Source organism: Drosophila ficusphila, unplaced genomic scaffold (assembly GCF_018152265.1).
Source record: "Drosophila ficusphila isolate 14025-0441.05 unplaced genomic scaffold, ASM1815226v1 contig_127, whole genome shotgun sequence".
In the NCBI taxonomy this organism is placed as follows: domain Eukaryota; kingdom Metazoa; phylum Arthropoda; class Insecta; order Diptera; family Drosophilidae; genus Drosophila; species Drosophila ficusphila.
Genome location: NW_025064016.1, coordinates 262,656 through 276,819, shown reverse-complemented (window position 1 = coordinate 276,819; position 14,164 = coordinate 262,656). Strand labels below are relative to the sequence as shown.

Below are 14,164 nucleotides of genomic sequence, written 5' to 3'. Positions count from 1 at the left end.
TTGTAAATTACCACAGTTCATTTGTGTTAACATCAATATTAAAAGAATTTTTAAGTGCTTGATCTATATATTCGTTGTATATGCACTCGGTTTTAATGTTTGTAATTTTTGGGTACTGAAAGATATTCATACTTATATTTGACTTACCCAGAACTCATTTTAGCCGCTATTTATGTATTTCAAGTTCAACTTCAACACACTTTTACACACCGCCTACACACAGCCGACAGTCGGAAGGAATCGCGTTCTATAGATTTTGTCGTAGGCGTTGGTTTTTGCACGCAAGTTCTACGAAAAGATTTTGCAAACGACGCCTATGCACACAGAAGCACTGAAAAATTTATGGAAAATTAGAGGGAAATTATGAATATAAATTCGAGAATTATTTGTGCACCGAATATCACGCGTTCTTATATAATTTGCGGCACGATCATTTTCGATCCACTAGCGAATAGTTTTTCACATTTACGTATAGTATATTATATGTTCAGGATCGTGATGATCGTTGCATTTGAAAAGAGATTATCTCAAATTAGAAAGGTTTCGCACTCGCTTCGAAGCAAAGAAAACCCTTTTTCACAAATGTTCTTTTGAAAATTTTGTAATTTGCTATTTATAAAACGCGGCACGACGCATTGCTCACTTTTGCCAGAGAAAATACTCGTATCTATATCTATATATATCCGTATATATAGACAGCCCAGCTAGATGGTATAGATATATCTATGTGTTAGTTTCTAGTTGAAAATTTCTTTATTTCGGATGGTTTTCTCGTTTGCAACGCGTTCAAGTTAGCAGCCCAAGTCGCACTGAATTCGCACACGAAATTTTCTCGGCCGAAAAGCCGAAAAGCACATTTCACATTTCGAAATAAATTCTCCTTCTTCTTCGTTCCGTACATATTATTTTCGACCATCGGTCATGTCCGTGTCTCTATTTATTTGGGTGTAGTGGTCTAATTTCCGAGTGTGTGTGGGTAATTGTGAGCGTGTGTAAAGTGCGTTTGCTTGGAAAATTCTATGAATTTTGAGTTTATTTAAAAGAAATCTAAAAGTTGAGAAAGCCCGCGAACGTTTGTACTTACCTACTATATTGTTTTCCTATTTTCCGATCTGCCGAACCATTCAAATGAATTTACAGCAGTCTTCGATTTGATGTGCAATGCACTCAGAGCATTAAATAAATTATTGGTACGCTGATATTTCACACTTGACTGGTTTTAAGATTTCGATTTCCAGTCCATTGTTATTGCACATATGTTTTTATACATATTTTTTAACAATTTTCCTTTGTTCTAATATCAAAATAATTTAAAAGAATATTATAAAAACCAGAAGACTGTTTTTTATTTGAATTGGAATTATCTATATTATTTTTTCAAGACTTATTACCCCGACTGTAGTTAATTTCTACAAGCAAGCAGCACTTGTGATAAATTTATTGAGTGTCAAAACAGATATAGAAAACTGCATCCTAAATGTTATATATGCCCCATTAAACAGTTTTCAACACAAAAAATCTAGAGACGATGTGAATGATTCCATTTGGCTGCTCTGGCCGCTTCTCGCAGACAAATGTGGATATAAATCATGATAAATCACACATGCTTGGAAAATAAATAATGGAAAAAGACCGCTAAACAAACATTCAGTGGATATGTGTAAATTTAGAGTGTATGTACCCTAAACAAAAGAAAAGGAGCACTGCTGTGGAATTAGCAAATCATTAATCTTCAGCCGGCCAGACTTTTAGACTTTTAGGTTTTCATATTTCCATCTAGTATTTTACATTTACAAGTTCTCCATCATTTTGACTGGACCACCTGTCCAGGCCAAAAGGAAAACATAACAAAGTTGGCTGTTGCTTCCGATTATAAATAGAACTCAGCATCTATGCCGATATAATGTACGCTTACATATAAATGTAGATACATATAAAGACAAATATCGGTTTGTACTTTTATTTATTTTTGTGCAAAATGCGCCATTAAATTGTATAAATAGATCTTTGAAAAGCGCACAGGGCGCTGAGTCAACGAGTGCCTCGAACATTAACCTCATTAGAGAATCGAGAAACGATGTTCAATTCTTGTGTGCGAAGCCGGACAGCCGGAGAGTCTTGATTATGTTTATCGGTTATAGTCTATAGCCACCAAAAACCCTGACAATGAACGGAAAAGAGAAATGTTTAAAATAAAAGCCTAAAAAGCATGCCTATAAATGTAAACGATTTTGACAAATGCTTGTAATTATATATGTAAAGTAGAAATAGAAAACAAAATTTGTTGTTAATAATGACTAGCTTTCGGGAAATATGTTTTAATGACTTGTTCAAAATAAATTCTTTAGTATTCGATGCACTTACTGAGGTTTACAGCCTTAAATTCTTTGTGAAGCATTTGATGGAGTTTCCAGGACTTTCTCAGATTGCTGAGGCTCCTGATGGCCGACGAGTGGGATATATATTCGGCGACTATAAAGCCAAGCAAAATGAAGAGCCACATGGTCATGTTTCGGTATTGAGTGTATCTGCCGATTATCGACGACTTGGTCTGGCCACTGCACTAATGGATTATTTTTTTGCGATGAGCGATCTCGAAGGAGCTTCTTTTGTAAACCTTTTTATGAGAGCCAGTAATCAGGCAGCCTATAAATTATATTGCTTCTTGGGTTATGCACATTGCCAGACTTTGCTGGATTACTATCCAGATAACCCAGATCCAGAGAATGCCTACGAGATGAGAAAGTATATACCCCGTTCTATGGACGTCTACTAAGCAGAACTTCCTCACATGTGTTTTCATTATAAATTTTAGTTTATTTTCGATTGCACAGCTAATTAAAGAAAATCAATTGAGGTGGATTTTTAACTAAAGATCAGTTTCCGTTGACGCACAAAGCTAACTATAAGTACAAGTACAGACAACCAAACTATAGGGCGGACCTAAATACTAAAAAAGTGGGAACTAGGTATGCATATTACTCATACGCAGTGTTGACAGTATTAAAGAGTTGCATTTCAAAAGTAATTTATATATTTATTTAATATAAACTGATGGTCAACACATAAATAAATAAGAGCACAAAAGATATTTTTCTTCAAAATTAGGAAAAAATAAGCTTAAGAAAATGTTGACTCATTGCCTTGAGAAAATCTGCAGTGTCTATTGTATGTCTCATATTAAATGACTCAAAAAAATGTTTAAAAAAAATATGAATATATAAAATATATATAATATGTAAGCAAAAGGTCCACTCTAATGTAGACAGTGCAAATACTTTCGCCCAAACGCATTGATGTTCGTCTCCTTTGCCAAACAAATCCAATTGCAAATTTCCGTTTCGAGATGGTCAAGGCTCTCGCTGTTGTCTTTTTTATTAGCTACATTTTTCAAAGCAAACAAATTAGAAAATATATATATAAATATAAAGTGTAGTCTGGTCGGGGCATGTGTCTGAAACACGCGCAATGATTTTCACAATTTGGCATTTTGCGCAACTTGAAACGCACAGCATTTGAAAATTCTGGTTCAATGTTGTCATATAAACAAATCTTGTTTCCATATGCTTTCTGACATATATTTTCAAGTTTTCATTTTTTACTTTGAGCGATTTGCTCAAACTTTTAGTTCAATTTCGTTGGCCGAGTGCAATGAACTTTTCTAGATGTTTCCTCAATGGTTTAATTTTTTATTTGCTGCCAAACTGAACAATCAATGCATTTGCCTTAATGACTTAAATATAAAAATGTCTGTGGTTATAGTTGGATTATGTTAAACGAAGTATTCAATCCTTTTTTGAAAATCGATCACCAAAGATAAGTTTTTTGAGTCCCGTAAAATAGATTATTAGTATATAGTACACCAAATTGACGAAACTAAAGAGCTTGTTAACCAAAATCCCATCAAGGCAGTTTCTATTCACATCACGGGTTAAGGGCAATCGCATATGATAGCCATTATCATCGGGATAAAACATTGGCATCCAGGAATACTTCACATACCCCAGGGATTCATAAAGCCTGATGGCATTTTCATTCTTTTCACGCACATATAAATCCATATACCAATCCTTTTGATCATCCATCATATTCCTAAGAGTGGTCATAAAACGAGTTGCAATTCCCAATTTTCGGTATTTGTAATCCACAGCCAGTGCAGAAACGTGTCCATGGCTCCAACTGCAATCCTTCCCATCGCCAATGCGTTCATCACAATCCTCATCGCGGGTTCCCAACACAAAACCGATCAGACGATCATCTGGTGAATCTACAGCAAGAACCATTTCGGGATGTTCCAACATCTTGGGGATTACGAAGGGCAGGGAATAAACTTCCACCAGAGGATCCATCGCAATGCTGTTGAACTTGAACATGTCTTCGAAAACGAAAAGTCGTGGTGAAGTCATTATGCAAAGGGAATAATTTTTGCTAGAGAACAGAATTAATGTAATCTATGTCAAGAAAGGGTTACTAGGCTTATGTCATCCTCTCTTTTTTACAATACAAGTTGTATGCCGATAGCTGGCTTTTTAAATTCACCTGAACCCCTTGAAGTATGGCTATTAACATGTAGAAATAGTTGTAAGATTAATATGGCATACTTTCAGGCATTTCTAAGGTCTACGTCTATAATGGTTTTATCATTTTATTAAATCGTTCGCTCTTATATTGCTGCATATCACGTCTTAGACTAATCGGAATCCTATGCTTATTTGATGTTCTTGTAAATCCAGGGCAGCAGCGAAGTGACACGGGTGTAAACACCAGGATATTGACCCTTGCCGCAGCCAATGCCCCAGGATACGATTCCCACCTGAGTGTAGCGTCCGCCATCGTTGATGATCATGGGTCCGCCAGAGTCGCCCTTTAGGTTAAATTATTAATTAATACTTACCGAAGTTAAATACATGTATATATTTGAAGGAGTTCCACTTACACTACACGAATCCTTGGACGCCTGACCAGCGCAGATCATCGACTCAATAATGCCACCGGGTGCTGCTCTTCCGTATTTCCTGGCACACTCGGCATTTGCCCAGATGGGAATGTCCACCTTTTGAAGAATGGAAGGTTGAGGTCCATTCTCCCGAAGGCTTCCCCATCCGGCCACCGTGGCCACTTGGCCACTATAAGATCGCGATTGCTGGGAAGGCGAAGTGGGAAGGCAAATGGGTTGGATTTCCCGGGTGAAGGGCACCGGTTCACTCAAAGTGAGTATGGCAACATCATTGTGCTAGGTTAAAGCAAAAATTGTTAAGCAAAGTCAATAAAAACAAAAGTCAAGATAAGGAGGCTTGCTTCAATAAAAAAAATTAAAGAGATATGCCACAATAAAATTGGCCAAAAAATAAAAAATTAACTAATGATGCAGTTGGTTAGAGAAACAAACATTTAGAGGTATGCCACTTCAAAAACGGATTAATAACAGAAAAGTTATGAACTTCGAATTAAAAAATCTTGAGTCAATTTTCAGCAAACCCAATTTTTTTGAAATTAAGATAAGGGATTAGGGAATTAAAAAAAAATCGTTCAAGAAATAAAAAAATTAACTAATGTTGCAGTTTTGTTAGAGAGTTTAAATGCAAACATGTAGAGGTATGATACTTCAAAATCTGATTAAAATTAAAGTTTTTAATTTACTTTTCTAAAATTTGAAAACATGTATTTTTTGGTAGAGAATTTTATTGGTGAGATGAGGCTACTTAATTACACTTACCAAGGTACTGAATTCGAATCCTTTGTGGCGCACCAGTCGCTTGATCCTGCGCGACACGTGTTGCACCTCGAAGTCCGTGCCGATGTTGTAGTCACCCAGATGGGCAGTCAAGGCCGCCACGTCCCACGAGGTCATGCTTAAAGGATACAGAGATGATACAGAATATCTAAAGAGGAGTAGTAGCTCCCTTTACCGTGCCACACAATGAGCGGCGGTGAGGATGTGGCTGTTGGTGATGAGGCTGCCGCCGCAGAACTGCTTTCCCGACTTGAAGAGCACCGCGATCCAGGGAAACTCGTGCGGACTGGCGTTGATGCCACCCACAATCCGCTCCTGATCCGGGGTAACGGGATTCTTGTTGCCACACTGCAGGGGAGTCCTTCGGGACTGCTGCCACTCGATGGCCTTCTTGTCGTCGTTGTGGTGGGGGCAGGATAACTGGGATAAGTGGGTCGCCTGGTGGTGGTGGGTCTGCTGGTAATGGTGGGTCTTTGAGTAATTGGTCTCGGAGTGGTCCTCTTCGTACTCGGAACTCCAACGGTTGTGGGGTGAGTGGGGTGGGGGGGGGGGGGGATGCGGAGTGGGCAGTATATGCATTCTGTATCCTGCCAATCTGGCTTTATGGTATTCAAATTTGGGGGATCGCAGCCAAAAAAAAAAAAAAAAGGTAAAAAGGGTTTAAAAAGGGGTTTCTATGTACCATTACTGACTGTCCCTGGTATGTGCGTGGCACGACACTTCACAGAGACCTAAATCTACACACTGTGGAAGAACAGATTGGGAGACACACAAGCCGATACCGAGATAGATTAGAAAGACACCGCAGCTTACTGGCTAGGAATCTACTCCCAGCGAGACCTTTGAGGCGTCTCAAAAGGCAAGGCTTTGCCAAGACGATAAGGAATCAATAAGAAAATACTATATATAATCCTCTTCTTAATGCTGAGGTTTGGTTTACTTTTCTCATTGGTGACACCTGTGTTGTTAAGTACTTTTAATTTGCTGTACAGATTCTGCACTAAATAAATAAATAAAGAAAAAAAAAAAAAAAAAAAGAAAAGTTACGGACTTCGAATTAAAAAATCTTGATCAATTTTCAGCAAACCAAATTTTTTGAAATGTGGATAGGATTTGTATCATAAAAGTTAAAAAAAAATCGTTCAAAAAAGAAAAAATTAACTAATGATGCAGTTTTGTTAGAGAATTGAAATACACACATTTATAGGTATGCCACATCAAAAGCTGATTAAAATTAAAGTTTTTAATTTATTTTTAAAATTTGAAAACATGTATTTTTTGGTAGAGAATTTTACTGGTGAGATCAGGCTACATAATTACACTTACCAAGGTACTGAATTCGAATCCTTTGTGGCGCACCAGTCGCTTGATCCTGCGCGACACGTGTTGCACCTCAAAGTCCGTGCCGATGTTGTAGTCACCCAGATGGGCAGTCAAGGCCGCCACGTCCCACGAGGTCATGCTTAAAGGATACAGAGATGATACAGAATACCCAAAAAGGTGTAGTAGCTCCCTTTACCGTGCCACACAATGAGCGGCGGTGAGGATGTGGCTGTTGGTGATGAGGCTGCCGCCGCAGAACTGCTTTCCCGACTTGAAGAGCACCGCGATCCAGGGAAACTCGTGCGGACTGGCGTTGATGCCACCCACAATCCGCTCCTGATCCGGGGTAACGGGATTCTTGTTGCCACACTGCAGGGGGAGTCCTTCGGGACTGCTGCCACTCGATGGCCTTCTGGTTGTCGTTGTGGTGGTGGCAGGATAACTGGGATAAGTGGGTCGCCTGGTGGTGGTGGGTCTGCTGGTAATGGTGGGTCTTTGAGTAATTGGTCTCGGAGTGGTCCTCTTTGTACTCGGAACTCCAACGGTTGTGGGGTGAGTGGGGTGAGTGGGATAGTGATGGTTCGGTGGGTGAGTGGGCAGTGGTGGTGGCCAACCACCAGTGGTGGGTGGATGAGTGGGCAAAGCCGGTGGCCATTGAGCCACTCCCCCGCAAAGGAACCGAATGGCCACTGGTAGGGATAAATAGTAGAAGCTGGTTGGGTTGGAACAGGTTGCTCCACTGGCTGCACCACTGGTTGATCCACGGGTTGGATCTCCTTCAGGTTGGTTTTCTCCCGTCTGGATTATTTCCCTCAATGGTGTTGTGATCCTGGAAATCTGGCATGTCCTCTACACTATTTGCGTTATCAATGGGATACTCTGGATGAGGAGCATCCACTGGCTGCTCATTATCTCCCTCCGGATTCTCCACATCTCCTTCGGGATTCACATCCACTCTATCCTCTTCATCAGCTGAAATCGAAGGTTTCTCAGTAGTCGTGGTCGTTGGTTGTTGTTCCCGGCAATGGAAACACTCCAAAGGTAATTGGCATCGATGTCTGTGCAACAGATTCCATTGTTTACTCTGCCCAGCGGATCGAAGAAGTTGCACATGTTGCCATTCAGGCCAAGTCCATTGTTCTGTGGCCATTGCCGCAGGGTGAAGATGGATATCTGACGGGCCACCCTGAAGTACTGTCGACATCCTTCGATGCGGACACAAACACCAGGTTGGCCGCGGGATGTCAGGCATCTTGGATCCTTCAGTTGGACCCCAGCCACCAGGAATACCAGATCCTGAAAGGGCTCCCTGCCACAGGAAAATACTTGGGTCGAAGAAAAACTGTCGTCGCTGGCGGTTCTGATTTGGTGAAGGAGATTCTGCAAGAGAGAAATAAGATAATATATAGATACAATATCTATTAAATATAAGTATAAAGATTTAAGTATAAATAATATTATTAATTTAATAAAGATATAAGCCAAAATTGGAACAAAACTAAACTGAAAATATCAGTAAACTTTTTTCTAACGAAGTAATAGATATTTTTTAAAAACGGTTCCTTACAGTTATAAAATATAATTTAAGTATTTTTAATAAATTAAATATATAAAAAATGATGATTAATCTCCGTGGTTTTTGGAACTGGCGATCATTTATGGCGACACTCGAGATCAGAGTTTATTGACCCCCCGGAAAGATTTGAGCTACATACGCAATTGTCTAGCCAAAACTATGGTACTTTACAACCCATTTTTTTTTGGCAATCTGTTGCGCTATTGACAAAGCACCCAAATAACAAAAAAAAAAGAAAAAAAATGAGTGGAGAAAAGACGAAGCCAATATTTGCTTAACATTCGTTCACGTTTCGAGTTTCGGGTCCACGCTTCTCCGCCAGTCGAGAGTGATTACTCAATATTTTGACATATTTCGCTGCCCAGAATATTGACAATAAACTTAAGCTCTTTCCACACGGAATGACAATTGCTGTGCCATTTCCAAGATGCTGGAATCGAACTCGGAATGGGACTTGCCCCCCACTGCGGCAACTTTCTACTGTCAATTGTCATATATTTGTCATGTCCATTGGCAGCTTCTTAAAATTGGTCTAGGCCTTTGTTTAGCTCGCCGGCTCTATTCGCTTTATATATTTTTGTTGCTATTTAGCATGAATTTGCCATATTTTTAATTTATTACACATGTTTTGGTCTGCTTTGGCCCATATAAATAGTTCGATTCGTTCGGCAGCGCATAAAATTTGACTAAATAAGCGATTAGTGCTTCTGATCTTCTGGGGGTTTATTCTTAACGAGCAATTTGCTCTAGTGCCGATTAATTTAAACGAGCTTCTTGACAGCCCTAAACTTTAGTGCCTTTGTTGAGGTGTAAGTTTTATGGATTCTAAATCGAGCATAAAACCGATTTGTCAGCGGAAGATGGAGCAGTGAAGTCTTGAAAATCTGCACGTGGCTTCTGCTTCACAACTCGTAATGAAAAATACGTTCAGGGCGTGCTACGAATCGGTAATAAATATACATCATTTTTTTTTTTTTTTTTTTTTTTTTGTTGAAGTTTTCATGTTACAAAGTAAAGCCTACACCCAACGCAAAAATGTTATTCCACTCGTGATTCATTCGACTGGGAATGTTAACCGAAACTTATGTTTGTGTGGATCCCCAAAGAAAGTCATCGCAATATTACTCATTTGCCCCAAATAATGTCTTAAATTGGTGCTTTCATGTTCATTGTTATGGGACATTACTTTGATTCTTTTTAAATTGTTATGACAAGCTGTCAACCGAAAAATCAGCGCAGCAAATTCACTTTGATTGATCGCTAATCCTGCTTGGAATTCGACACACTTAGCAAGACTAAGAATCTTATGTGTTATATATGTTATTAATTTTTTTATAAACAACTTACAATAAATCCTTTTATACTAAAACATATTTTAATAAATAATACCTAAAATTAGATCATATAAATATTTTAAGAACTTCAAGAGGCAAGAACCATTTTAGTCGCTGATTAATATATGTTAGTCACAAAGTGAGTTAAAATTTAATTTTTTAAATGTTTATTTTAGGAATACTGTTTTCTTGATTTATATTTTCTTTGGGTTTACATTTTCTTGAAATTCAATTTACAGCCTACTCAATATGCAACTTGTTTTTTCTGCCAAGAGCAAACTCTTAATACCAAAGACTTGCAAAGTGTTTAATGAGAATCAGGGGCAAGTTACAAGTTCAAGGTCTGCAAGACCGTTACAGCCAGTCTGCTACTGAAAACCTGATTTGCAACGCAGGATCGCAGGGAACTCGATCTGGAGGTCTACTTTATGGTGGCTCTTAAATTTTATACGAGCAGCGCTCATATAAACGATATTTATCGCGATTCCGACTGCTGGCGTTGTTAACAACGATCGAGCAAAGTGGACAAAATGCAAATAAAAATTAATTCTTAATGAATATGGCCTGTTAAATCTGCGAAAGGTGTCGGCTTATTGTTTTGCATACTGTATATGTTTATGGCCCAATCTGCAAGGCATCCCAAATTAATTGGCTTATGTCGTCGCGCCGAAAAAAAAAGAACATCATCGCAGATCACGCCTGTCCATCAAAAGTGCTGTCTAATTGTCTAATTGTTGGCCATAAATAAAGGAGAATAGATTGGCGGGTACATTGACAGGCGACCGAACACGATCGACAACCGATGAAGTTGATCTGTAAGTTGACGCCTACACGAGCTCTATTTTTTTGCACTAGAAAGTTTTCAACAACTGGCTTAAAGGGCCGGGCCTAGAAACAAGCCTTCGAAGCCATAAGGTAAACATTGTTGAGAACACTCACAGCACAAAATTTCGCATTTTCCCCTCTTTCTATAAGCGATTTATAGATTTCTGAAGGTCAAACAAGTAATGCTTGGTGCGTGCCTCGCATAAATTCTACTCTTGAATCAGAAAAAGTTATTTCGATGTCGTTGAACTTAGATCTACAATTGTGACGTATACTGAAGAAGAGCTATTGATAGAGCTGGAATATCTTTTATTTTGCCATTCCTTAAGAAACATTTTAAGGCCCAGAAAATATATAACTAAGTGTATAAAAATTTTAGAATAAATAAGTAATTATATTTTAATTTTTTGGCAACTTAAAAAGTCCTAATAATAAAAAAAACAAAAATAATAGTTTATAATCTTATTTAAAAAAATCTTTAAAGATTTTTTATCAAGACATTTTTGAAATACATATCAAAAGATTTTCTTTTTACTTGTAGTTTAAATATATCAAAAGTTTGTGTCCTAAGTCTTTTGAAAAAGTCTCATAAAATATTTCCTATTTTGCCTTCTGCTCTAGTGATAACACTCCACAAATCCAATTATTTTACATACCCTCCACCGCTCCTTGGAATTTTTCCCCATTTGTAGCATTGGCTTTGAACAATCCTGCCTCGGGCTCCACATTTATTTCACCAATTCGCCACTCAGGGAACGTCTGCTCCTCCCGAAAGCGAGGGAAGATCTACTCCCGATACAATTTTAAAATGCAGCAAATGCACACAAAGTAATAAAACTTGCAAAAATGCAAACATTTTGATATTTGTTGCTTTCGCTGCGCGGCGATATCTTCCCAATTTGTTTTCGTTTTGAACGGGGCAGACCATATATAAATTGGCTGCTATATAGTATAGGGAACCGCGACCACAAATCCGCGACTCAGAATATATATCTCTTCGAATGCCAGGCACGTTGCCCCGATGGCATTCACCTGACCACCACGACTACGATCGCGAAGAGACGAAGTTCTCGGAGTTAAGATACTCGATACGCGATACTCAATACTCGATTCCCGATTCTCGGTTCTGATTTTCGATGCGTTAGACGGACAGGACCGTCTGCTGGGCTGGGAGGTCCGATCGCTTCTGAGGCAACAGAATTTCTGGGCTTTGGTTAACAGCTCCGTTGCCAAACGAAGAAGACGACGACGTCGACGAAAGCAGAAGACTGCGACTGCGAAGCCGGCAGAAAATGTTGAACAGCCGGAGCAGCCGAAAAATGTCAATTATGAACGCGTTTCTTTCGGCCGACGACTCACTTTTGGCCAACTTATTGGGCCGCCTTCAAATGCACACATGCGCATCGCGATGGCCACTGAAACTAAACTAAACTAGTTGCGGCAACGCCTCCGTTTGGATTGCCCACCAGGCAGCCGGCCTGAAGAGTGCTCTTCTTCTTCCAACCCGATCCTGAATCCGATCCGGAACACGCACAAATCCAGACTGAACAGGGCGGGCTACTCTTTCTGCCGCCGCCGGGAAGTTGTGCGACTGCATACTACTTACTAAATGAAAGATCCAGCTGCGGTTGCATCTTCTCATTCTGGCTCACTTGGTTATTATAATGCACTCAGAAAACCAATCCTATTTGATAGCAATTTTCATATTAGAAATTGAAATTTTGTAATGACTGGGATCAAAAAGAAAAACCAAACTATTCAGTAAAAATATTTTTGCTAAGATCCATATTAAATATGCTATATAAAGATGTCATTATATTCTTCAATTTTTTCCTTCTTTAACAATTTACCTAAAATAACCTTTTTTGATTTTTAATATCCTTCAACAATAAATATAAATTGCCCCTTAATATAAATTTCAATGTACATTTTGCATTTTAAATATCTATATCTAAAAGATAGGTACTAAAATATAAAACCCTGTTTAACTTACCTATAAAACTTTTCACTGCATGGCTGGATTGAATTTCCATTTAAATTCCGTGGCGCACATTGCATTTGATTCTTCACCATCCATTCGGCCAGTTGAAGTAGACTCGTTTGAATCGATCGGCTGATGTAAGTGTTTTTACTAAATAATATGCAAAATGTACGACCCTCGGCGAGCATTGAACTGGCGACAGGAATCGCACCTCTAAATCAGGATTGAATTCAAAATCTACATTAATCAGGGCTTTGTTGAAATCACATTATGTATGGTAGGATTACGCGGCGCCTTGGGTGTTAGAAATATCACAATTTAATCCAATTGTTTCCCGAGAATCGGTCAGATCATTTCAATGAAAGGCACTCGAATCCAGTTCCAAATGGTGATCGATGGAAAGTTAAGTGTCACGGCCTGGACCTTTCGACTGGGATAATTGTGTTTCAATATTTTGCCAACTAATTGTCTGTAATTGGGAGCCTTGGGGTACATTCGCCCCCTTTGATTGATCGGCAAGTGGGAGTGTTGAATATTGAATATTGTTTTTTAACAACGCTTCAGTGGGATTGGTTGCGATCGAGTTTGCAGTTCTCAACGTCTTCAAGCTCGTTCAGTTTGAGAGTCAATTGGATGTTCTGACAAGGGAACTTCGCCCACCAAGTGCTCAATGAGCCACTTGAAAATTGGAGCCATTGAACATTGAAATTTATTTATAGGGCAATTAGCTGATGTTTCTAAATTATAATTCTCATCGCTTTCTTTGTGGATTAAATAATATAAATTAAATCCTCTTTTTAGGTCAATCTAAACAATACTTTAGCTTTTACCACCTTCTAGTTTGTTTCTAGCCAAAAAAATATCAACTAAAAAAAAATCATAATATAAATATATTTAAATTGTTCTTTGACAAAATTAATTGATCTAAATATTTGTTTTAAATTTTCCACAGAAAGGTTTAACTACAAAACGACAATGTGTCTCATCTTTTAAATTTACCTTTTTGCTTACGTTTTTTTTACGTTTTGTCTTACGTTACGTAAGATAACAAAAGTTAAAGTATACTTTTGGGTATCTTGAGTAAACATACCCTGCAGTACTGCGCGCTGGTTCGTACCCTGCAGTACTGCGCGCTGGTTCGTAGCTGGTGAAATAAGCGCTTACCAGCAGACCACCCCTACTTACCCATCGGCCCAAAGCAATGCGATCTTTCATTTCCGTTTTTGTATGAAATGTCCGCAAATAGGGTCAGTCGCCACCGTGTCGTATACCAGAACTAAAATACCCCTCCTAGAACCCATAGGGAAGTAATGTAAGTACTTACATGGGACCCCATGGAATGGTCGGTAATGTAAGTACCCATTATTAATTTTAAAATAATAGAAGTAACA

At 38.7% G+C, this 14,164-nt stretch overlaps 3 protein-coding genes across 3 annotated transcripts; 1 reads left to right on the top strand and 2 right to left on the bottom strand.

The window, feature by feature from the left end:
- The first annotated feature begins 2,262 nt into the window (after nt 1-2,262).
- Nucleotides 2,263-2,874, top strand: LOC108092634 (N-alpha-acetyltransferase 20). Its single transcript, XM_017192272.2, has one exon. It carries the CDS (start codon nt 2,294-2,296, stop codon nt 2,774-2,776), a length of 483 nt encoding a protein of 160 aa, XP_017047761.2. The 5' UTR covers nt 2,263-2,293; the 3' UTR covers nt 2,777-2,874.
- A 778-nt stretch (nt 2,875-3,652) lies between these two features.
- LOC108092628 (N-alpha-acetyltransferase 20) lies at nt 3,653-4,466 on the bottom strand. The gene has a single exon (XM_017192266.1). It carries the CDS (start codon nt 4,404-4,406, stop codon nt 3,786-3,788), a length of 621 nt encoding a protein of 206 aa, XP_017047755.1. The 5' UTR covers nt 4,407-4,466; the 3' UTR covers nt 3,653-3,785.
- A 196-nt stretch (nt 4,467-4,662) lies between these two features.
- Nucleotides 4,663-11,954, bottom strand: LOC108092625 (serine proteinase stubble). Its single transcript, XM_043209426.1, is given in 11 exon segments — nt 4,663-4,864; nt 4,937-5,233; nt 7,061-7,196; nt 7,254-7,720; nt 7,723-7,842; nt 7,845-8,064; nt 8,066-8,100; nt 8,102-8,308; nt 8,310-8,437; nt 11,449-11,552; nt 11,554-11,954. Coding segments are annotated over 11 exon segments (2,037 nt in total). The 5' UTR covers nt 11,721-11,954; the 3' UTR covers nt 4,663-4,708.
- Nucleotides 11,955-14,164: the final 2,210 nt, after the last annotated feature.